The 22,661-nt window shown below is 40.0% G+C and overlaps 5 protein-coding genes across 8 annotated transcripts; all 5 read left to right on the forward strand.

The window, feature by feature from the left end:
• The first annotated feature begins 4,243 nt into the window (after positions 1-4,243).
• On the forward strand, positions 4,244-6,847 carry LOC115752301 (isopentenyl-diphosphate Delta-isomerase I). Of its 2 annotated transcripts, none has more exons than XM_048271454.1 (7): positions 4,244-4,391; positions 4,793-4,848; positions 5,187-5,278; positions 5,410-5,512; positions 5,661-5,798; positions 6,229-6,525; positions 6,713-6,847. In XM_048271454.1, exons 1-6 carry the CDS (start codon positions 4,330-4,332, stop codon positions 6,480-6,482), a joined length of 705 nt encoding a protein of 234 aa, XP_048127411.1. In that variant the 5' UTR covers positions 4,244-4,329; the 3' UTR covers positions 6,483-6,525; positions 6,713-6,847. The 2 variants fall into 2 exon arrangements, with proteins under 2 accessions (XP_048127411.1, XP_048127410.1); XM_048271453.1 differs by having other exon boundaries at positions 4,267-4,391; positions 6,229-6,522; positions 6,710-6,847.
• A 1,718-nt stretch (positions 6,848-8,565) lies between these two features.
• Positions 8,566-12,952, forward strand: LOC115752293 (pentatricopeptide repeat-containing protein At1g03560, mitochondrial). The gene is made up of 4 exons (XM_048271424.1): positions 8,566-10,862; positions 12,361-12,452; positions 12,585-12,672; positions 12,827-12,952. Exon 1 carries the CDS (start codon positions 8,622-8,624, stop codon positions 10,581-10,583), a length of 1,962 nt encoding a protein of 653 aa, XP_048127381.1. The 5' UTR covers positions 8,566-8,621; the 3' UTR covers positions 10,584-10,862; positions 12,361-12,452; positions 12,585-12,672; positions 12,827-12,952.
• Positions 11,674-13,622, forward strand: LOC125312575 (isopentenyl-diphosphate Delta-isomerase I-like). The gene is made up of 5 exons (XM_048271845.1): positions 11,674-11,743; positions 12,361-12,452; positions 12,585-12,687; positions 12,827-12,963; positions 13,341-13,622. The coding sequence occupies exons 1-5, from the start codon at positions 11,674-11,676 to the stop codon at positions 13,620-13,622; spliced, it is 684 nt and encodes a 227-aa protein (XP_048127802.1).
• A 937-nt stretch (positions 13,623-14,559) lies between these two features.
• Positions 14,560-18,511, forward strand: LOC125312504 (putative 4-hydroxy-4-methyl-2-oxoglutarate aldolase 2). 3 transcript variants are annotated; one of them, XM_048271457.1, is made up of 2 exons: positions 14,560-14,722; positions 17,680-18,511. In XM_048271457.1, the coding sequence occupies exon 2, from the start codon at positions 17,694-17,696 to the stop codon at positions 18,192-18,194; it is 501 nt and encodes a 166-aa protein (XP_048127414.1). In that variant the 5' UTR covers positions 14,560-14,722; positions 17,680-17,693; the 3' UTR covers positions 18,195-18,511. The 3 variants fall into 3 exon arrangements, with proteins under 3 accessions (XP_048127414.1, XP_048127415.1, XP_048127413.1); XM_048271458.1 differs by having other exon boundaries at positions 14,671-14,722; positions 17,676-18,511; XM_048271456.1 differs by lacking the exon at positions 14,560-14,722 and adding an exon at positions 14,875-14,981.
• A 461-nt stretch (positions 18,512-18,972) lies between these two features.
• Positions 18,973-21,715, forward strand: LOC115752296 (putative F-box/LRR-repeat protein At3g18150). Its single transcript, XM_048271435.1, has 3 exons — positions 18,973-20,276; positions 20,643-20,822; positions 20,913-21,715. Exons 1-3 carry the CDS (start codon positions 19,227-19,229, stop codon positions 21,219-21,221), a joined length of 1,539 nt encoding a protein of 512 aa, XP_048127392.1. The 5' UTR covers positions 18,973-19,226; the 3' UTR covers positions 21,222-21,715.
• Positions 21,716-22,661: the final 946 nt, after the last annotated feature.

The raw sequence follows: 22,661 nt of genomic DNA on the forward strand, positions 1-22,661 counted from the left end.
TTATAGAGAGGAAGCAGCCCATCAAATTTCCCGCCAAGCATTTGTTAACGAGATGGCAAATGAAGTTGGTGAGCTGCAAGCTGAATGGAGATGAAAACCACATGCCAGAATACTCTAAATCAAGGATCTCGGCGTTCCTATTCGCCGCAAATTCGATCCGATGAGTAACCTCATCTGCCAATCCCCCAGTGCTAACCATGATCTCCTGCTCCTCGGGCTCGAGGGACATCAGTTCACGTTTGAGGTCAATCTTGATGAAAGCTATGCACAAAGCAGCACATGTTTGATCTCGACTTTTTTTTTATTTATATATATTTATCTTACTTCCTTAAGAATAGGAAGAATCTGCCATAGATGACACGATCAACAGTCCGGGAATGTTTTCATCATTCTGTGATCATTTAGGGGCTTACATACCAGGTGTTCGATCAAGCCTATTGCATCACACTCTTTCATACCTCTCATCCAAACCAAGAAAAACCTCTCTGCATTACTCGAGTAAGCCTCGCAATGCAGGGTCGCTCTGAGTATTCCTGAGGAGTCGAAAGTTAAAGTGGCATGTCCGGGAAAAAAAAATGGAGACAGATTTGGACTAGATTTAAAGTTAGGGGTTTTCGTTAGATAAAAAAAAATGTTTAAAACTGAATTGGAACTGAATCTAAAAAAAAAAAGTTTAAATCTAGAATTTGGCCGAGGGAAAACTAGAAAAGATTCCTAACTTTCTCTACCTAATTTCCTCCCATCAATTTCCCAAACAAAACACTAATGTTCACCTGTAATTCCGCCTTTGGTTTTCCTCAACGTGAATTTCGGTTGCTTTGATGAATATTTAATGTAGATTTCATTTTTCCGAGGTTGTAGCTGTAGTAGTCAAAAGAACAGATCAACCGTTCTAGTAAAGTAGTAACAGCATGGTAAGTGTCCCTAACCCTATACTTACTAAATGACAAAGATGATAAGTCGTTCCGAGAGGCTTTCGAAAATTGAAGAATTACAAATTTCCATGCAGCAAAATATATTTAATCCAAGATTCCATCCGACGGGATAGAAAAAGGCCGTACTAGATTGACCGTTGACTGTGCTGACTTGGAGATGGGAGTACGTGGAAAGAACATGATAGTGAGTGACCAAGAATGTGAGGGACGAAATTGAGAGATTGAACGACCAAACAAAATTTAAACTTTGGTAACACGTGAGATTTGCATATTAATATGGAGAACAAATCGAATATAAAGTACGGTCTAAGGTCGGACTGCAGTATTTGCATATTAATCCCAAGGAATCAACCGCATAGTAATGCTTTTTGCGTTTTTAGTTAATGAAAATAATCCCGAATGCCCTTTAACATAAAAGGGTAAGAAATTACGGTGTATCTAATGTACGAAACTAATAGGGTATTCAATAAGCTTAAAACCGTATCTTGAGTAGAAAATAATACGCTTCATAATTCATAATAAAAATCAATATAGCTGTGCATAACTGTTTTAAAATATCTCAATCTTTCCGGCATTTATCAAAGGGAATTTAAGGAGTGTAATCACTTCGTTGTACCAAGATTTTTTAAGATTTACTTGTACTAATATGAAGTAGGCAATTCAATTAAAATGGGGATTGGGTAAGACATGTATTTAATGGTCGAGATGGAATTTCCTTAAAAAAAAAATCAATATCTCACTCATGAAAGTGAAGGACCAAACTAATCAAGCTGAAGTTTGCAAAACCGCCAAATATGACCAAAAGAATTCAAAGTTAGGTGGTGGGCTTGTCCAACTTATTCGGCGAAGACATGTCATTATTATTATGTTTGCTTATCGCGATTTCGGCACTGCCAAAAGTGAATTAACAAATTTGATTATACGGTAAAATTCTTTTCAAGCAAACATCATTTATTATCAATTTGTCTCTTGCACTCGGACGTATTCCGAATCCGATTGGAAGAATTATTTAGTTCAAGGCCCCCTCGTTGCTTTTTTCTGAAAAAAGAAAAACGAAACGAAAGCGGGGAGTGAGCTAAGTTCAGAATATCGTGTGACAGTTCGGTCCCCTTTTTTTTTTCTATTTAGGATGCCTTCATTTTCGCCTAGCGAATGGCGACCACTCTTAAAACTTTCCAATAAACCAAATAAGTCAACCTCCCCGACAGAAACATGTCATCACATAAATAAGAGAAAAAAAAAAGTCCAAAAAGCCGACCTCATGCTAAGCTGAAAACAACATAAAGATAGTTTTACCCCATCATAATTGCTTGCTAATTTGTCGCTACAATAAATAATTAGGATAAGTACATTGAAAGTCCTAAAACTAGTCAAGAAAGTGCAATTAAGTCCTAAAACTTTTCAAATTTGTGAAATCAAGTCCTTTCATTAATTGAATTTTTTAAAAAAATTTATGACTTAATTGTACTTTCATAACAAGTTTTAGGATTTAATTGCAACATTTTGAAAGTTTTAGGACTTGATTGCATTTTTATGATAAGTCGTAGGACTTGATTGCATGTTTTAAAAGTTTTAATACTCAATCATAAGTGTAATAAATTTTAGGATTTTCTGTGCACTTATCCTTAAATAATTTGGGAGCCTCGGCTCGATGGAAAGAGATTGAGCTGACGAAAATAGATTAGTGGAGTCGAAACTCCCCACTATCTTACTGTAAAAATCATGCTGCAGTCAAAGGAAGAACAAAATTGACCGTTGACCCAACAAAAAGTTCCTTAAACCTCATGCACAAAAATGAAAGAAAAGGAAGAAATCTTCTCAAACCAATTCCCAAATAATATAATTAGCACGTGGCAATCTGTTTGGGCTGACTTTTGACTTTTTCTAAGATTTGTAGAAAGCATGCTTTGATTTTTGTTAATTCGAAATAATTGAAATTTTCAAATAATCAAATTGTGATGTGTGGGCTCCTTGGTAACCTTTCATTATCTCTATTGGATTGTCCAGTCCTTTTTTTGCTTGCATGCACAATGTCTGAGGATGGAAATGATGCATACTCATGTCCTCTTATTCATATTTTTTAGGCAAATATAATAAAAACACCTCATAGAATATATTCATAAAAAGCCTTATGTTCAGAATATATTCCTTCTCTTCAAATACGATATTAGGGATCTTAGAATAGTAAGGTAGAACTTCATCCTAGTAGTAAGGCTAGAAAGTCTAATGTTCAAAATAAGAATTTAGTTGGATGCTAAAAGTCCGTCCGTATAAATAAGAATTCATTTGGATACTAAAAGTCGGTCTCCACAGGTATGACCTACGAAAGGCACCACAATATGACTGAATAACTCGCACTTGCTAAATTCGAGAGTTCCACTAGGGGTCGCAAAAATATACAGGTGAATTGTGGTCATGAACATAAAGATAGTTGTACCCCTCAGAATCGCTTGCCAATTTGTCGTCATAATAAATAATTAGGATAAATACATTAGAAGTCCTAAAACTAGTCAAGAAAGTGCAATTAAGCCCCGAATATACATTTGCTAAGTTCTATTCTGAATATATATACTTTAGGATGCTCACTGCGACACAAATATACTTAATTTTTTTCGTATTACCAAAAAATCTTAAAGTTGCCCATTGTGATACAAATGCTCTCAACTTTGTTTTTTGTGTGTCATGAAAAAATCAAAACTTGTATATGTGTAACATATATATTAACATATATATATATATCCTCTATTACAATTTCATTCGCTATATGTTTTTCACACTGGCCAAATTTACGATGTTCAATAAAACAAAAAGTAATGGGTACTTATATCACAACGGTCAAATTTAGAATTTTTAGTGACACAGGACAAAAACTCCAGACATTTGTGTCACATGGGTATAGTTTGGATTTTTGTCGGTATTTACCCCTTTTTCTTTTTCTTTTTTGGTGAAGTGATAGGAAGATCAATGTTGTCACGACCACAATTCACCGTTGGATATTCCACGTGTCAGAAACATTCACTTGAATACCTACTTTGGAAATACATGTGCGGTTCCGACCACAAAAAAAAACAAAAAAAGACACATGTGCGGCACGTGAAAAACTGTTTCTCTTAATATTTAGATTGGAGTCTGGTAAGAACTTTATTATCACCACAGTATGGGAAAAAGGCCGCCAGAAGAGGAAAACAGCCTACCGGAAGATAAACATTAAAATAACAAAGAAGAGAGAGAGAGAGAGAGAGAGAGAGAGAGAGAGAAGGGGATTCAACAATGGCGGACGCACCGAGGATCCAAAGTTCCACTATTTGTACGTGATAGCGAGCGAGCGCTTCCAGCATCACTCACCCAATCTCTCTCCCTCTCCCTCTCCCTCTCCCTCGATCGAACGATCGCCATGGGCGATGCTGCTGACGCTGGCATGGACGCTGTCCAGAGACGCCTCATGTTCGACGACGAGTACGTACCCGCCTTACGCTCCTACTATCTCGCATATCGTGTTCTTCGTCGTCTTCTTCTTCTTTTTCGGGTATATTCCTGCTGCGATTGTTAAATCTTCTTCGGAGGATTCATTTGCTCGATTCTGTATATAACCGGGTTCTCGGCCTAATCGAATGGGGATTCCAGCTGAGTGTCGGCTTGAAATGGAAGTTTTGTGTTAAAATCTGGTCTCTAAGCCCCGTTGATCGATGGATTGACAATTGTCGTCGCTCAGGGATTACGTTATGAACTCGATCCGCAAGTTGGTTATGTTTCATTTGGTTTCGATTTAGTTGTATCATTTCTCCAGATCTTCTTCTTCTTCTTCTTATGTGTGTGTTGTTTTGCTTACCTTTCGTCCCGTTGTCATTGTGTTGCAGATGCATCTTGGTGGATGAGAACGACAACGTCGTTGGTCACGAGTCCAAATACAACTGTAAGAATGCTTGTTCTGGCTATGCAATTGCTCTTATCTGGCTGATTTTGGCTTGAACTATTTTATTTTGTGATTGCCCCCCTTTTTAGTGCCCTTCAATTTGTTCTGTAAGATTCATTTTCTTAGTATCCGCATGTATTTGCTGGTTGGCCTTACATTATCGACTCTTCCCAATTTGTCGAAAATGTTGTATGTCGGATAACAAGAATATAATTATTGAACTTTGGTCTGCCATCCATGGACTGTGTTTCTGCCGGTTTTTCGTTCATCATATAGTACTAGTTGCTTTCTCCCGGGTGATATTGCAATTGAGTGGTCGGTGCTTCGAAAATTTGCAGGTCATTTGATGGAGAAAATCGAGTCTGAGAATCTGTTGCATAGAGCCTTTAGTGTGTTTTTGTTCAACTCAAAGTATGAGCTACTGCTTCAGGTATGCAATAAGCATTCACTGGCTATGCTTCTTGTCGTGTTACTGCTCTAGACTTTTTTACTTTTCTTGCTGATAAGGCGGTTGTCGTGGGCATATTTAACGTTTTGAGGCTCATCCATTTTCTGGAACAGCAACGCTCTGCCACAAAGGTAACTTTCCCCCTTGTGTGGACAAACACCTGCTGCAGCCATCCCTTGTACCGGGAGTCCGAGCTTATTGCTGAGAACGCCCTTGGTAATAGAGCATATATTACACAATCCACGGTTCTTGTTATCTGCATGACTGCATCTTTCTCATAGTAGTAGGAGACTCCAATTCACGCTTGTCCATGAGGCTAATTTAGTCTGTACGTTGTCATCACTTGTGATCATCTGATGTTCAGGGGCGAGGAATGCTGCACAGAGGAAGCTCTTGGACGAACTGGGCATTCCTGCTGAAGATGTGCCGGTTGATGAATTTATTCCTCTGGGTCGAATACTGTATAAGGCACCTTCTGATGGGAAGTGGGGAGAGCATGAACGTAATACCTTCTTACCTTATACCTCAGGCTTTCCTTTCTGGGGAAATTTTGGTAGATTCCTAGTGCTGGTTCAACTTATCTTTGACTTTGCTAAATAACTTACATCATTTGTAATTCTTACGGCGTTTTTACACTGTACGTCTTGGAAAATCCAGCATTTTAGCAATGTATGACGCACCTCAATTTACTTGGAAGGAATGTGGGTGGGAAACCCAGCATGAACCACTTTGATACTTGGTTTTTGTTCTCTTTGGAGACATCCGATAAAATTGACATTTGGTTCTTGTTATTCTCTTCTAGATCTGCTTGAGTTACTGGATGTCGAATATACTGTGTTGGAACCTAGGACGTGGGATGAGTTGCTTCATGTTTCTTAACTCATGCTCGTGGATGGCATGCAAGAGTCCTGATGTTTTATGTAATTTCGCAGTTGACTACTTGCTGTTCATTGTTCGAGACGTGAAGGTCAATCCCAACCCTGATGAGGTCGCGGATATCAAGTACGTGAACCGGGAGCAGCTGAAGGAGCTGTTGAGGAAAGCCGATGCAGGTGAGGGTGGTCTGAAGCTGTCGCCCTGGTTCAGATTAGTGGTGGACAATTTCTTGTTCAAGTGGTGGGATCATGTGGAGAAGGGGACGCTGAAGGAAGCAGCTGATATGAAAACCATTCACAAGCTAACCTGAGATTCGTGTGTAGTAGCAGCAGCTTAATAAGGACTTAGATTGGACTTCAGTTTGATGTTATTAAGCTGCTCAATATCAATAATGGCGGACTTGACTTTCAAAAGTCAGTGGTCAAACTTGTTTTCAGCCAGGCTCATTTTGCAGTTATTGTGGCGGAGTCAAATCTATGATCCCTGAGACCATTACTTTGTTCGCCTGGAAAGATACCTGCTCGATAATGAATTTCATTAGAACTAAGTCCTTATGCATATCGAGATGATTGCTACCATATCGAAACATTTAGTAGTCTCTGCGCGCTTGTAGACGGACGCGTTGCAGTTGTGCCTTGCTTGATGGTTCAATCATGAAAATCAGGAGTTCCTGAATGCTTTTATATTTGTAGAAGTAGCTACCGTAGAACAACGGAAGCCGCCATCAGGGGGTTAAAAAAAAACAACACAACAACATTTTCACCAAATCTAGTGGCGGGTTCACTTGAAATGAACTGATGAAAAGAAGGGGTAGTCTAACTTCATCTAGGAAATCTGGAAAGACGAGATTTTCTTCTTCGGGATCTGGGGAATTGGAGTGAGGTGTGATGCGTTTCTCCTTTTTGAAATCTCGATGCTTTTCGACCTTCCCGAATTTTTTTTTTTATTTCAGAAAAAATTCTTAACTTTAGTTACAGGCTCAAATCTACTCTAATTTTTTTTTATCTAAAAAGAAAATCATCAATTTTTACTTTAATATCAAATTTGCTCCATTGGCCCCTATCCAAATATCGCCGTTAGCCGTTCTTAAGTTTCATATTCTACAATGATTTCATTTTTGAGAATTTCTTCACTAGGTGGATTTAATGCCCACGTGAAAATGCCACATCGGTTCGTACCTATCGCCTATTACTTTGCTAACATGAATTTTTTATTAACATGGAAATGCCATGTCAAATTGGGACTGAACTATAGGGTATATTTGAAAATACATTGAAGATTTGTGGTTTTTTTAACGAAAAACAAAATTCGGGGCATATTTGGGATTGTACCTAAAGTTTGGGATTTTTACGAGATAAAAAACAGTTCATGGAAAATTTGGGATTGGACCTAAAGCTGAGAGTTTTTTTGTTTTAGACAAAAAAAAGTTCATGATAAATTTGGAATGAGTAAATATCACGAAAAATCTCAAACCGGTACATTTGTAATAAATTTATCTCAAACTATTTTTTTTACCATAAAAAATTCGAAAATGGTACACTTGTGATAAATTCATCTTAAATTATATTTTTCATCATAAAAAATTCTAAACTGATACAACCGTGATAAGTTTACCTCAAACCGATTTTTTTACCACAAAAAATCTTAAAGTGGTACACATATGATAAATTTGTCTTCTTTTAGTTTCCGTTAAATTGAGTTAATACAATAAAAAATCCCAAATTGATACTCTTGTAACAAACAGAGGGTAACGTATATACCCGACAATTTGCCACTTGTCATCTAACTCAGCAATTCGACGATAAAATTTAACGGAAAATAACAGAGAATAAATTTGTTACAGTAGTACGAGTTTGAGGTAAACATGTCAAAGGTGTACCGGTTTGAGATTTTTGATGATCAAAAAATAGTTTGGAGTAAATTTATCACGGGTGCACTAGTTTAGGATTTTTGGTGGTATTGACTCATTTGAAATTGAACATAACGTTGAAGGCTTTTTAGATAATTAGGCCCGCGAGAAAGTGGAACATCCTCACAATATATAAAGCTTTCTTCAGGAGAACTGTTTCATACATCTTGAAAATGTTAAGATGTATATCTTGGAAATAAGCTCTAAAATCATCAGTTACGTGTGAGTTAAACACATTGAACACGGGCAAGATTCAATTGATTATCAGGTCCAACGGATTAGCTCAATTCAGATCTTATCATGTAAATGACTGATGCAAATATAAGTTAGCATGTGCTAATTTTTATGTGACTAACTTGTTGTTTAGTGGTCTGAACTCAAGCCATAATCTAATTTTAGTCCTCAATACGAGCATGTTCTGCAATAAATTGAAAACATGTGCATTTGATCTTTGATCCGATAAAAATAAAAAACCAAATCTCTCTCCCTTTCTCTCGTCTCTTCAGTCCCTCCGGAAACATTGGCTCTCTCGTGCGTGCCATGAGAAGCCTCCTCAGACCTTCAGCTTCAATCTCTCTCGCCGCCAGGCTCCTCCTTTCGCAGAGCCACTTCAGGAGCGGCGCGTCACGGGCGACTGAACTAGCGGAGCTCGCCTTCGTCTCGATTCGCAGTCCCTTCGCCCGGTGGGTCTTCACCGACGACTCTCCTCCCCCTCCCGAATGGGTCGAGCCCTTCAACGACGTCTCCGACATAGCCTCCACCCCGCGGAACCCGACCCCGTCTCCGTGGGTGGGTCACATTCTCAATCTCTTAGACGGGTCCACGGACATGGAATTAAAGCTGGATGACTTTTGTCGTAAGTTCTTGATCAAGCTGTCCCCGAACTTCGTGTCTTTCGTGTTGCGGTCTGGTCAGGTTAAGGGAAGGCCAGACGTTGCCGTCAGGTTCTTCAGGTGGGCTGCTCGGCAGGGGAGGTACAAGCACAGGATTGAGTGTTACGTGTCTTTAATTGAGCTTCTCTCATTATCTGGGGATTTGGATGGAGTGACGAGTGTCTTTGAGGAGTTGAGGAACTTGGGCTTCTTGATGACGGTGTCGGCAGCTAATTCTTTGATCAAGAGCTTCGGCAGTGTTGGGATGGTTGAGGAGTTGTTGTGGGTGTGGAGGAAGATGAAGGAGAATGGTATCAAGCCGAGCTTGTATACCTACAACTTTTTGTTGAATGGTTTGGTGGATTCCATGTTTATCGAGTCCGCAGAGCGGGTGTTTGAGGTGATGGAGAATGGGAGGATTGGACCTGATACTGTGAGCTACAACATAATGGTGAAAGGACTTAGCAATGTGGGTAAAACCCAGAAAGCGATGGAGAAACTAAGGGATATGGAAACGAAGAGTGTGGAGCCGGATAAGATCACGTATATGACTTTGATTCAGGCGTGTTATGGTGAAGGGGATTTCAGTTCTTGTTTGGGACTTTACCGTGAGATGGAAGAGAAAGGTTTAGAAATCCCTCCTCATGCGTATAGTTTGGTCATAAGTGGGCTTTCCAAGGAGGGAAAATGTATGGAAGCTTATGCAGTTTATGCAAGCATGACTAGAAATGGTTATAGAGCAAATGTGGCAATCTACACAGCTTTGATTGATTCATATGCAAAATGCGGGAGCATAGAAGAGGGAATGAGGCTCTTTGACAGAATGAAGGATGATGGGTTTCGCCCGGATGAGGTCACGTATGGGGCTGTCATTAACGGGCTGTGCAAAAATGGGAGGTTGGAGGAGGCACTTGCACACTTGGAGCACTGTCAGAATAGTGGGGTGACGGTTAATGCCATGATATATTCTAGTATTATTGATGGTCTAGGGAAGGCAGGGAGAGTGGATGAAGCTGAGAAATTTTTTGAGGAAATGGCTCATAAGGGATGTTCACGGGATTCTTATTGCTATAATGCCTTGATGGATGCATTTACAAAGTGCGGTAGAATTAATGAAGCACTGGCGCTCTTCAGGAAAATGGAAGATGAAGGTTGTGATCAAACAGTTTACACATTCACGATACTCATTGCTGGCCTTTTTGCGGAGCACCAAAATGAGGAGGCTTTGAAATTGTGGGACGTGATGATTGACAAAGGGATCACTCCAAACGCAGCATCAATCAGGGCTCTATCTACTGGACTTTGTCTCTCGGGCAAAGTGGCTAGAGCTTGTAAAATCTTGGATGAATTAGCACCAATGGGTATCATTCCTGATTCAGCTGTCGAAGATATGATCAATGTGTTGTGCAAAGCTGGCCGTATTAAGGAAGCTTGTAGATTGGCAGATGGAATTGTCGATAGGGGTCGTGAAATACCGGGAAAAATACGGACTATTTTTATTAATGCCTTGAGAAAGGCAGGGAGCGCAGATTTGGCCTTGAAGTTGATGCACAGCAAGATTGCTATTGGCTATGACCGAGTCGGCAGCGTCAAAAAAAGAGTTAAATTCCAGACTCTTGTTGATAGTTGAGTCTTAGGGAATTCTCTTGTTGCACTGTATTTAGCGTCAATTCTACCGTTTGTCTATGCAATAAGCTGGGTAAAATTGTGGCAGAGCCGCAAAATCTGGGGTTCTCACCCTTATAGTCTACCTGGGCCTTGTTGAAGTTGTGATTCCAGAATCTGTCAGACCCGGTTCTATTGATTCTGTACTGGCAATAGGAGTAGGAAAATTTGATTAACTACCTTAAGCTCCTTGTTGCCAATGATTCTACAAAGGTGTTTCGAGTGCATCAAAAGGTCCATCCAGGTTTGTGCTCTGCTTTATGTTATTTCCATTCCTATCTTGACTTTGATTACTGTGGGACTTGTTGCCTCTATGCATGGAAGTAGATTAGTTGGATGGTATTTGTTACTTGACGATAATGTTCGTGGATTAGTTGCTGTAAGCTCATAACAGATGCACAACAGTAAGTTCATCTGCGTCTGATCAGATTCTTACTGTATTTTATGTTTTCTTTGGTAATTTAGAATAGGGTAATATATTAAGAGCTCCTGCATTGCCATAACATAGAGTTGAAATGTTGCAAGTACTATTGCTTGAATCCTTCCATCCGATTGGTCCAATCTTACTTTGGATTTTACCAAAAGATTCAATAGCTATCCTGTCATATTAGAAAGGGCACGGTATAGTTTCATATTTTCAGTTATACTAGCCAATTTTGAGATATGTTTCTGAGCTAATTAGGACAGGACTAACAAACAACAGTGTTTATATTCTGGTACTATTCCTGTAGCTCCTTCAACTCCCAGCGGTTACTTGAGCTAGTTCTGTATATTTTTAACACAATTCGAGAGCTCTAGCGGAAGGAAATACCAAAGTAGGCACGTGTAATGTGAGACAAAAGTTTCTTCGTCTGTAATTTGAGGCTAAGGCAGTTGCATGAGTTGATTTATTTCTGATAATTTGTCCTTGATCCTGACGGTAATTGTTGTAAGTAGCTGTTATCATTCTCTTCGTCTTCTTCTTCTTCAGTTTTCCTGTTGCAATTGTTGATATTCGGAGGTTTATGATTAGATAGCATTAGTTCGATTAGATTTTTTTCAAATGGTTCTTGGGCATGTCAGATGAGAATTCCCTGATTTTCATTGGAAAATCTGACGCTTCTGTTAGCCGTGTGCCAGCTTCAAGTGAAATTTTTGTGTTAGAGGTCAATAAGCCCAAGACCCATACGTTGATCCTTTTATATTTGTCCTTGGTCAGGAATTACGTTACTTTATGAATTTGATCAGCAATTTGTTTATACTTAATTTAATTTCAATTTGGTTGTTTAGTTATCCAGATCTTCTTCTTCTTCTTTTTTGTGTTATTTTGTGTACCATTTGTATTGTCTTGTGGATGCATCTTGGTGGATGAGAATGATTATATTTTCTGTCACGAGTTGCAATATAACTGTAAGAATGCTTGTTCTGGCGCAATTGCTCCTACCAACTGATTTGGCTTAAATTATTTTCAATCTTGTAATTTCCCCCTTTTTATGCCCTTGAATTTGTTTTTTAAGTTTCATTTTCACAGTATCTACATGCATTTGCTAGTTGGCCTAACATTATCAACTCTTCCCAGTTTGTCGAAACTGTTATTTGTCGGACAAGAATATAATTATTGAATTTTTTGGCCTTCCTAGAACATTTTCTTGTCTGCCATCCATGGATTGTGCTTCTGCCGGATTTTCGTTTATCATATATTACTAGTCACTTTCTCCTTGGTGATATTGCAAGTGAGTGGTTGGTGCTTCAAAAATCCGCAGGTCGTTTGATGGAAAAAATTGAGTGCAAGAATTGGTTGCATAGAGCATTTGGTCAGTTTTTGTTCAACTCAAAGTATGAGCTACTGCTTCAGGTATGCAATAAGCATTCGCAGACTAATATACTTGTTGTGTTACTGCTCTAGGCTTTTTAACCTTTCTTGCTGATTAGGCTGGTGTCGTAGGCATATCTAACTTTTTGAGGCTCATCTATTTTTCTGGAACAGCAACGCTCTGCCACAAAGGCGACGTTCTCCCTTGTATGGACGAACACCTGCTGGAGCCACCCATTGTACCAGGAGTCTGAGCTTCTTGGTGAGAATGCCCCTGGTAATAGAGCATATTTTACGCACTCCGCTTTTCCTGTTATCTGCATGACTGCATCTTTCTCTTAGAAGTGGGGGACTATAATTCTATGAGGCTAATTAAGTCTGTACTTTGGCGTCATTTGCAATCATTTGATGGACAGGGGCGAGGAATGCTGCACAAAGGAAGCTCCTGGACGAGGTGGGCATTCCTGCTGAAGACGGGCCTGTTGATGAATTCATTCCTCTGGGTCGAATGCTGTGTAAGCCACCTTCTGATGAGAAGTGGGAGGGCGCGAACGTAATAACTTCTTACCTTATGACTCAAGCTCTCCTTTCCTTGGGAATTTTAGTTAGATTCCTATTGCTGGTTTAGAGTATCTTGACTTTGCTAAATAATTGACATCAGCTGTAATCCTTGCGGCGTTATTAAATAGTACGTCTTGGAAATCCAGTATTCTTCTGGCACTGTCAATATGCACCCAACTTACTTGGAACGAATGTGGGTGGAAAACCCTGCAAGAACGACTTTGATATTTCTTTCTTGGTGTCATCGGAGGCATCCCGATAAAGTTGACATTTTCAGTTCTTACCTATACTCTTCTAGATTTTTTTTTTTTTTAAGTAGTTGTCAGATTTATGCGTTGGAATGTAGGACATGGGCTGATATGCTTCAAGTTTCTTATTCATGGTCATGGATGGCATGCCAAGAGTCCTGATGTTTATGTAATGTTGGAGTTGATTACGCGCTGTTCATCATTCGAGACGTGGAGGTTAATCCAAGCCCCTGATGAGGCTGCGGATGTCGAGGACGTGAACCGGGAGCAGCTGAAGGAGCTGCTGAGGAAAGCCGACGCGGGCGAGGAGGGTCTGAAGCTGTCGTCCTGGTTCAGATTAGTGGTGGACATTTTGTTGTTCATGTTGAGAAGAGGGGACGCTGAAGTAAAGCGGCTGATATGAAAACCCTTCACAGGTTAACTTCGAGATTCGTGTTGAGCAGCAGTCTAGCGAGGACAGAGACTTGACTTCGTGCCAATTAGTCATGCTAATTTCATGAGTTAAGATTAAAGCATGAAATAATAATGCCTATTGCCAGGAAGTTGTTGGCGACAGGGACCTGTTTAGCGTGTCTAAATAGGAGGTCAACGATTAAAGGAACATCAACATCCCGTCAACGGGGTGGTGAACTTAATAAAGCGTGTCCTGAGTCCTGACCATTAAAAATTGGTTGCACTTTTAAAGGCCTCCTGGTTAGTGGTTAGTACCTAAATAGTATGTATATAAAAGAAGGAATGGAAGGATACGGTTGCAATAATAATGTGGAAAAATAATTACTTTTTAACGTGATATTGTTTTTTAACGAGAGAGCGAAACAAGAAATCGACGCTGGATATGATGGTAATAACTATATATAATTTGATTGACGTTTATATTATTTCAAAAGTGTTTGTATTTTAAGTTTAAAATGCTTTTTAAGAATCAGGAGTTCGATAAAAACTGCTACATTTAGCATTTCGTTTGACCTATTTCACAACTGTCCTATGTCAATGTTATAAACACGCAGGATGCTAAGCTTTCTTAAAATTCGTTTTAGTATTTTGAAAGGCTTCCCTTCTTAATTAACCTTTGGCAATAGAATTTTGTAACTTATTTATATACTCGTTTATACGTTAAAATGAAAGTTACGCAATAATTTGTTACTCGAATAAAAAGTAGGATTCATGTCTTTTTTCGCAATATGGATATATAAACATGTTTGAAAGTAAAAATAAAAATAAAAACAAAAGTAAGGAAATTTTGGTTTTTTTAAATAAAAAATTAACTAAAATTCACAAAATTGTATATGTAATTATCAGATTATAATTACATTTTAGATGTTAATTGGCGGCGCGTGAAAATAATTCCCTCCCTCCTCCTACGCGCATAAATTCCCGTTCCTCTTCCTTCATCTCTCTCTCTCTCTCTCCCCATTTCCTCCCCTTCTCTCTCCTCCCTTCTGACGCGGACGCCGGGCGCGTCAGGCACGCTTCCTCCTTTCTCGACTCGTCTTGGTTTATGAGGTAACCAGCCGACCGCCCCCTTCTTCGCTTCCATGTTCTCTGTGATTTCGCCTCTCGATTCCCCGGCGTAGCCGGCAGATCTGCTGTTGCTCGTGGGTCGGTCCGTGTCTCGGATGCTGAGATCTATGCCTTTCTTGCTACTTCACTCGTGCGTCGTGGGAGATTGTTATCGTGTTGGTGATGTGTCGATGATGATGGATGAATTTTCCCTTCAATGGTGTTACTGATTGCATCTGTCGATTGCCCACGACAGAGCAAGGTTAAATTTTTTTCTTTTGCTTGAAGTCTAGAGCATGGCAAAATGATCGCGTCACTTACTTTACATTTGGCTTGATAGATAGAGCCGAAGGAATATGTGGTGTACTTGTCGGTTTCCTATTGGAATCAGGACCTAGGAAATGGACTTCGTAGATACATAGATCGGGAGACGGATGGGTTTACATGTCTTTTTTCGTGGCTATTGGTAGTGGCGACTGGCGAGGTTTCTGAAATTGTGATTGGCTTAAGCTATGGAAGTTAGTCTAGACAACATTTTCTCAATAAGATCAAATGGTCTTTTAAATTGTGATTGGCGCGATCTATTAGAATGAGCCTACCCAACATCTTCTCTGCTATTAACCACCCTTTCAATTAGATCGAATCCGTAACCAATTACTTGTGCTTGCTACACTTTCTTTGCTGATCCATTATGCTAATATTGTAGGGACTCATAATTACTCGTGCTGCTGTGGTTTTTTTCTTTATTTATATTTTCTGTTGGTGCTTCTGATGTTTACTTGCCTTTTCACCAAATAATGGTATTAAATCTGCTCATGTCTTTAGCATATTTGGATCACCTTCATTTGACAGTTCTTCTGTCCTTTCTTAAGGTTTAACTTAACAATCAACACTGTGTAGTCTCAACATGGTCCTGCCAATATTTTAAGCAGAACACGGGTTTGATCAAGTCGATATCTTTTCTTCGGTTTCACTTTTTTACTTGACGATTGTTCCCCACCAATCCATTTGGTAGAAGTAGTAAAGTAACTTTTTCAAACTTCTATGCTGTAAGCAAACATGCTTTGTCTCCTGCATGCTGTATGCTTTAAATGCTTGTGAGATTAGACAACGTACTCTTACATCCTCAAATTAGTAAGGTGATGTGGCAGAATTGAGATGCTTCTAAGGTGTTGGGTGGTTGTATTGCTATGAGAGAACGTGTAAGATGCTAAAAAAATTGATGTTTTCTGTCAGTGGATCTTCCTAACAAGCAAGCAGTCTAGATATCGGATCCTCTGAGAGACATCATATGATTCGTGTTATGTTTGGATAATGAATCTCAATCCATTGGTGTTCTTTTATATCTTGGTATAAATAGCTTAGGAGATCCTGGGAAGGATTATTTTTTATTATTCTTACACATTCGTCGATAGAAGTTCATCAAAAAATATAATGGTAATTTGATGTGCGGCTTCCCTTTTTATTCAGTGATGTGAGTTACTCAAGGATCAGTTTACTTTGTTTAGTACATGACCTCTTAACACTTCCCAATTATCTATGTTAGCCTGAAGGCACTCTAAGTTGCTCTGAAGTTGGACGATCATGATCCCATCACATACGACTAACTAGAGTGCAGTGGTTCGAAAAGTATTTTAAGTCTTGATAAAGGAGTAATGTGCAGGATGATAGCGGTATCTTCTTATTACTCTGGATGCAACCTTAAAAGAATGATGGGTCCAAAAAGTGTATGTAACATGCATGGGCAACCTAATAGAGAAAAGGACTTAGGCTACGTTTGGTATAAAGAATTGGAAATGGAATGGAATGGAATCGGGAAAGGAGTGGAGTGGAGTGGAAATGAAATTCAAATGGGGATTTCTTTTCCTGAGTTAGGCTGATGCACTGTATTATTCTTTTTACAGAAAACTTCGCAAAATAAAGAATAGGAATTTAGAAATAAAATTGTGAATTTCCATTTTTGCCCTCATTTTGAACTCAAATTTAGTTCTAAGAGCCACTCATCGCCGAACAAAGAAATGCATATTTGTAAACCACCACTTCGATCCTGCAACCACATTACCCACATTAGTTGGTAGCCCAAAAATTTTGTGAACACCGAAAGTCCATTTTTTTCTCCTTTTCCCATCTCAATTGATCTGCATTGTTGAAAATTAAATCGCAAGGTGTTCTCATCTCTGAGGGAGGGAGGGGAAAAGGATTTGGGAGGGGGGACAGGGAGGATTTGGGGTTACTCTGCGTGAGTGATGGAACACAAATTCCAGAGCAGCGACAGAATTGTCATTCCAGTTCTTCAAGAAGTGACAGAATTGTTTTTCTGCCGGAATAGTCATTCCAGTTATTTGAACCTGTCTAACCAGCGGAAACGGAATTAGGATAGGAGTTGTGATTCAGTTTCCAGCCAATTTTGTACACCAAACGTGCCGTTATAAACAATGTCGAGTAGGAAGAAACTCATTCTTCACTCTCAGTGGAAGTGCTTGCACTGCGATTGCCATGAATTATTGAAGAACAGTCATGGTTGAGGAGTTATACTAACTAATTTCTGGTTTATAATTGTGAAAGAGGGAAGCTATGAGTTTCAAAGTTCAAACCGATAACTGTCTACTTTTAAGTAGGTCTTTTGTGTGTCTTGTTTTTATTTTTTGATTGTCTCTACAAGTAGACTGTAAGATGGAATAGTTCTGTTCTGTGACATCTCATAGCACATTTGCTGGTGCAGAAATTATTTTTAGTCCTTGTTTTACCTCTTTTTCAAATATTGAGAAGGAAACTTGCAACCATGAGGGATATGCAGTTTGATTATATTTTGGTTGGGGTTGCGGGAGAGTGAATATAGTTTGCATATAATACTTTAACGACTTGTATTAGAGGTTTTGTTTTCGTTGAATTTTCCTTCCTTCCACTTTTTTATCTTTGAATTGCATAGAGCTGACTTTTTATTTTTTAAGTGCATACAGTTGCTTGGAATAGGATGGCATTGGTCACCACTGCTGAAGTTTGTGATGCAAACCCCCAGCTGATTGTGAGCGGTGAACTTCGGGCACTTCAACCTATTTTTCAGATCTATGGACGTCGCCCAGTCTTCTCTGGGCCAGTAGTCACACTTAAGGTCTTTGAGGACAACGTTTTGGTTCGGGAGTTTCTAGAGGAAAAGGGCAACGGCAGAGTTCTTGTGGTTGATGGCGGTGGGAGCTCACGTTGTGCTATTCTCGGGGGAAATCCTGTTGTTCAGGCTCAAAATAATGGTTGGGCTGGCATAGTTGTGAATGGCTGCATCAGAGACGTCGATGAGATCAATGGCTGTGATATTGGGGTGAGGGCTTTGGCTTCCCATCCAATGAAAGCCAATAAGAAGGGTATTGGTGAAAAGCATGTTTCCATAACTGTGGCTGGAACAAGGATCTCTGACGGGGAGTGGCTTTATGCTGACACTGATGGAATCCTGATCTCCAGAACAGAACTTTCTGTCTAGTATAAGCTATAAGCACAAAACGGATCACACGATGATACTCTGGCGGGAATTTGTGACTTGGTTCGTGACCATCATAATTAAACATAGACGGATCTTGGTTAGTTTGGACCTACGGAAATTGAGCCATCCTTACCCGTCTCTCTGTTGTATTTGAATCTTGCTTAGATATTCCTGTCAAATGCTATTGTATCCTACTGTGTTGTATGCACTTTTAAACTGCGTCAAGTCTCTTTACCATTCTGCGTGACGATTGAACTCGATGGTTTCGGTTTTAAGTCCCTGAAATGAAGGCAGAAGACAGGCGGAGTATGCAATTCGTATTGAAGGGCTTACTCAAATTTACACGTTCTTAGGTTACCCGATGGAATGATCATCCGGGTCTGCTCCCCTCTGTTTCTCAGGTTACTCCAATTTTATGCTTGCTATTGAACGGTGAAATACCCACCCTGACTTAGTTAGATAAATCTCTTTCAATTCCCTTCCCAGATAATTAATTGGAGGGGGAGACATTAGAATGAAGAGACATGACGATGAATTGAACTTTGTCGATAGAGCATTACATATGAATACATTGTGCGCTTTGTAGCCGTTTATAGGACATTACATATCAACATGATATAAATGAATTACTCCCTAATCTCTTAAGTCCCCTTGTGTCAAAACGACTATAGTGAAATTTGGACTGGCAGCATTATTTTATTTTATTTTTTAGGACCGTCCTCGAACGAGGTTTCTTGTCGATACAGAACTTATGGATTAGATTGCCTAGAAGAACTAAGAAACGTGAACAGGAGGATGTTTTGCCCGACTTCCCTCGTCTTTGTTTGTTTCCGCCTCTCTTAGGTTTCACTCTCGGCCCAGTTCGATTGCGCGACACCGACTGTGAGTAATCGCACCTGCTTTTCAGTTAATCCTCCGCCCGCTGAATTCATTTCGCCACACCCAGTGATGCATGCGTGATTAAGCTGGTTCCAAATCTGTCCGATCGTATCGAAATCAGAACGTCCTTTTCGGTTCATTCATCGCGTCGGGATGGAACAAATTTTAGATTTTGACGAGGAATATGGAATCAGTAAGAGGAACAAGGGAAAGGGTGTTGTGAAAAGCGAGCAAGAAGTGGACAGGATCAAGGATTTGCCGGATTCCATCTTGATTCACATCCTCTCGCTTTTACCCACTAGGGACGCTGTGAGAACCCTAATCATCCCTAGCTTCGGTCGCCTCTGGACTTCGATTTACAACCTGGACTTTGATTGGTGCCTGTACCACGACTGCTGGGACAATTCGCCCTTGCACTACAGAGACGACGAGAGCAGCCTGTCGAGGTTTGCGGAGTTTGTTCGCCACGTGCTCGCGCTTCACCAAGGTTCCAGGATTTGTAAATTCCGCCTTCGTTTCGAGTTTTCGATAGATCGCCAATTGGATGACCTAATGTACCTCGAGCTCGAGCCCGAGGAGCTAGAGGTCATGATTAGGACTGGGGGATTGGCAGGTGAGGTCAATCGTTGGATCGAACATGCGGTGAATAGAAATGCTGAGATCCTCGATTTGGATTTTCTGGCATGCGGCTTTCCCACCGCGGGATATAAGTATGAATTGCCTGGTTTTGTTCTCCAGAGCAGCTTCTTAACTGAGTTGAAGTTGGTGAGCTGCAAGGTGAATGTATCTACAACTATTGTCATGAGGGCGCTTAAAGTGTTGTATCTTAAGGAAATCGCGTTGAGGGATGATTCGATCAAGAACTTTATAGACGGGTGTCCAGGGCTCGAGAGTTTGACTGTACTGGATTGTTACGGCCTGTGTGAACTGAATTGTGCTTCCCAGATACTCAGGAGTGTGACGGTGGCTCCAGGTATTCTTGAGGAGTCAAAAGTTAAAGTCGCCTGTCCAAATATCAAGTCACTAAGCATCTCTGGATGGATTGAGCGTCTGGAACTAGAGAACCTATCATCTCTGCGAGATGCATCCGTTGATTTTTGTGATTGTTTCTTCTGTGTACCTGATGAGTATTGTGAGGTCCAAAAGATTCTGGAGGAGCTCCATCAAGTGAGAGTACTTACAATGCATCATCACCCAATTCTGGTGAGTTGACCTTCCTATCCTCGTTTGTGACCTTCCCACTTTAACTTGTGTACTCAATGTAATCATGTAAGTGAGGAAACAAATTAGTAAATATGATATCCGAGCAGGGAAGGTATGGTTCTTAGATTGGTGGAGAGTCAAAACATGCTGGTGTCCTATACAATATCTAAGCACTTTCACATTGTTCTCTTCCTTGCTTACGCGATCAGCTTCAGAGAATTATCTCAGTAATTGCTTGTCATTTCTGCCAGAGGAATTTCATGGGCTAATTTAGATGATTTTACCTCGTTTATGTAATTGTTTCCGTGCCATGATTGTTCATTTCGTTCTTCTTGGTACTGACTTGTGCTTTTGGAATAAAATCAGGTTCTCACGATATGGGAATTGACAGATTTGGCTTGCCCAACCAACAGTTGGCAGCGATTGAATCTTAGGACGATGCTAACCAAATGGCACCTCCCTGGAATTGCCAATGTATTGAGAAGCTCTCCTAGCTTGGAAGTGCTAGATATACACATCATCCCGGGCGAAGTGCCGTCCACTGCTGTAAGTGCATTTATTCCCATTTGAAGCTGCTCTTCATGCTATTCTGTGTATGTGCAAAATTTCGTGTGACCGTCTGCTCTGATTTTCTAGGGCCAAGAAGCATGGCTGCATTTGTACCAGATCGGTGAGGGGAACTACTGGGATTTACAAGATCACTCTTTTGGTTGTCTTACAGGCTACCTCAGAATTGTCAGAGTGTCAGGCGACATTACGAACGAACATGCAATGCAATTAGTGCAGTTTTTACTTCGTAAGGCATTGGTTTTACAGAAGCTTGTCGTCTCTTGGGGGCCGAATGATTGCTCCATTTCAGTCGAGGAATCAAAGGAGTATTCCGACAAGTTGTTGAGCTTTCCAAGGTGTTCTCCTCAAGCTGTGGTTTTGTTTTCAAATGAATGATGTCCTTTCCTGAATGCTAGGATTAATCCGAGGGTCAACAAGAAGCGGCACCTACAGCAAGGGTGGTTGATAGTTGATACAGTCTTGATCAACCAGATATTGTGGTTATGAAGCATATCTGATCAAGCTTTTCTGCAGTGTTGGGTTTTGGTTTACCATTCTTCCTTCCTTCCGATTTCCTTTTCTATCGAGCAACAGGGTTTACCTTTTGAACATGCACCGACATCGGGATCGCCCGAGGAGCCTGCTTGAAAACTACTTTTCTGTACATATACTTGGCAGGCCATCCTTTTTTTTCATCCTGTTGATCAGGCCATCCTGTTTGGAGCGACCTTTTTATCCTTGTAAGTACACTCAATTTCTCGAGCTCTTTCACAAGACCATGAATGTAAACAAATTACATCCAATAATCTTTCTGTCCATGGCAGATCTAGGTGAATTATGGAAGCTCATTATAAGCAATAAATTCAGTCATAGAAGTTAGAATAATGTAATTTGAATAGATATCCTATCTAACAATGTGAACATACCAGCCCACTTGACCATACAACCATAGTAGGGATGAATTAGATCGCTTGATTGAGTTCATCCACTGCTTAGCTAGTGTCGCTATATAATGTTAATGATCTAATCAGTGAGGTGTTGGGTATCCACCATAACACAGGAATTAGCACCGGTGTTGCTAGATGTTTACATGATTACATCCAGAAAAGTAAACCTTCGACGGGCTTGAGACACAGCATGTCGATGCAAATTTGCCTTTTCAATTGTCAAGAATCGAGATCAATGCCTTCCCCGGTATTCCATTACCTTCTCGGGCATGACAAGATACGACATCCCTTTCTCCTTTACACATTTGCCTAAGGACGCGCAGGGCAACATTTTTGCTTTAGAAATCAACTTTTAACCAGAAATTGTCACATAGTGATAAATACACATAAGAAATGTGACGAGGACAATGCTTTTTTCGATTCTCTATTATATGAGATTTTCTGTGGGTATCAAAGCTTATGGTTAGATTATCAATAACTTACTTAGGTGATTAAATTGTCACATAATGATAAATACACATTCTTTGATTGTTAACTGTATAGACCATCTGTAACAGAATTCTTAGCGAGAAAGTAAAGTATGAAATGTGAAGTGAACCATCAGTATCAAAACTCACAATTAGATTACTAATGACTTAATTAAGTGATCGAAGTGTGATAAATTTAAACCCATTCTTTGATGGCCCCTCTATTTATCGCTTTGGACAGAATTTTTAGCGGGGAAGCAAAGTAGGAAATGCCATCAGGACCATGCTTTTTGCTACTTTCTAAGTGCATCCTGCGAGGTTTCCTTCTGTATCAAAACTCGCAGTGAGATCACCAGGAAGAGTTCACAAATGTCAACAGGGTGATGCTCTGCCCGGCTTCCGTCGTCTGTGGTTGTTTCCGC

Source organism: Rhodamnia argentea, chromosome 10 (genome assembly GCF_020921035.1).
Source record: "Rhodamnia argentea isolate NSW1041297 chromosome 10, ASM2092103v1, whole genome shotgun sequence".
Lineage (NCBI taxonomy): Eukaryota > Viridiplantae > Streptophyta > Magnoliopsida > Myrtales > Myrtaceae > Rhodamnia > Rhodamnia argentea.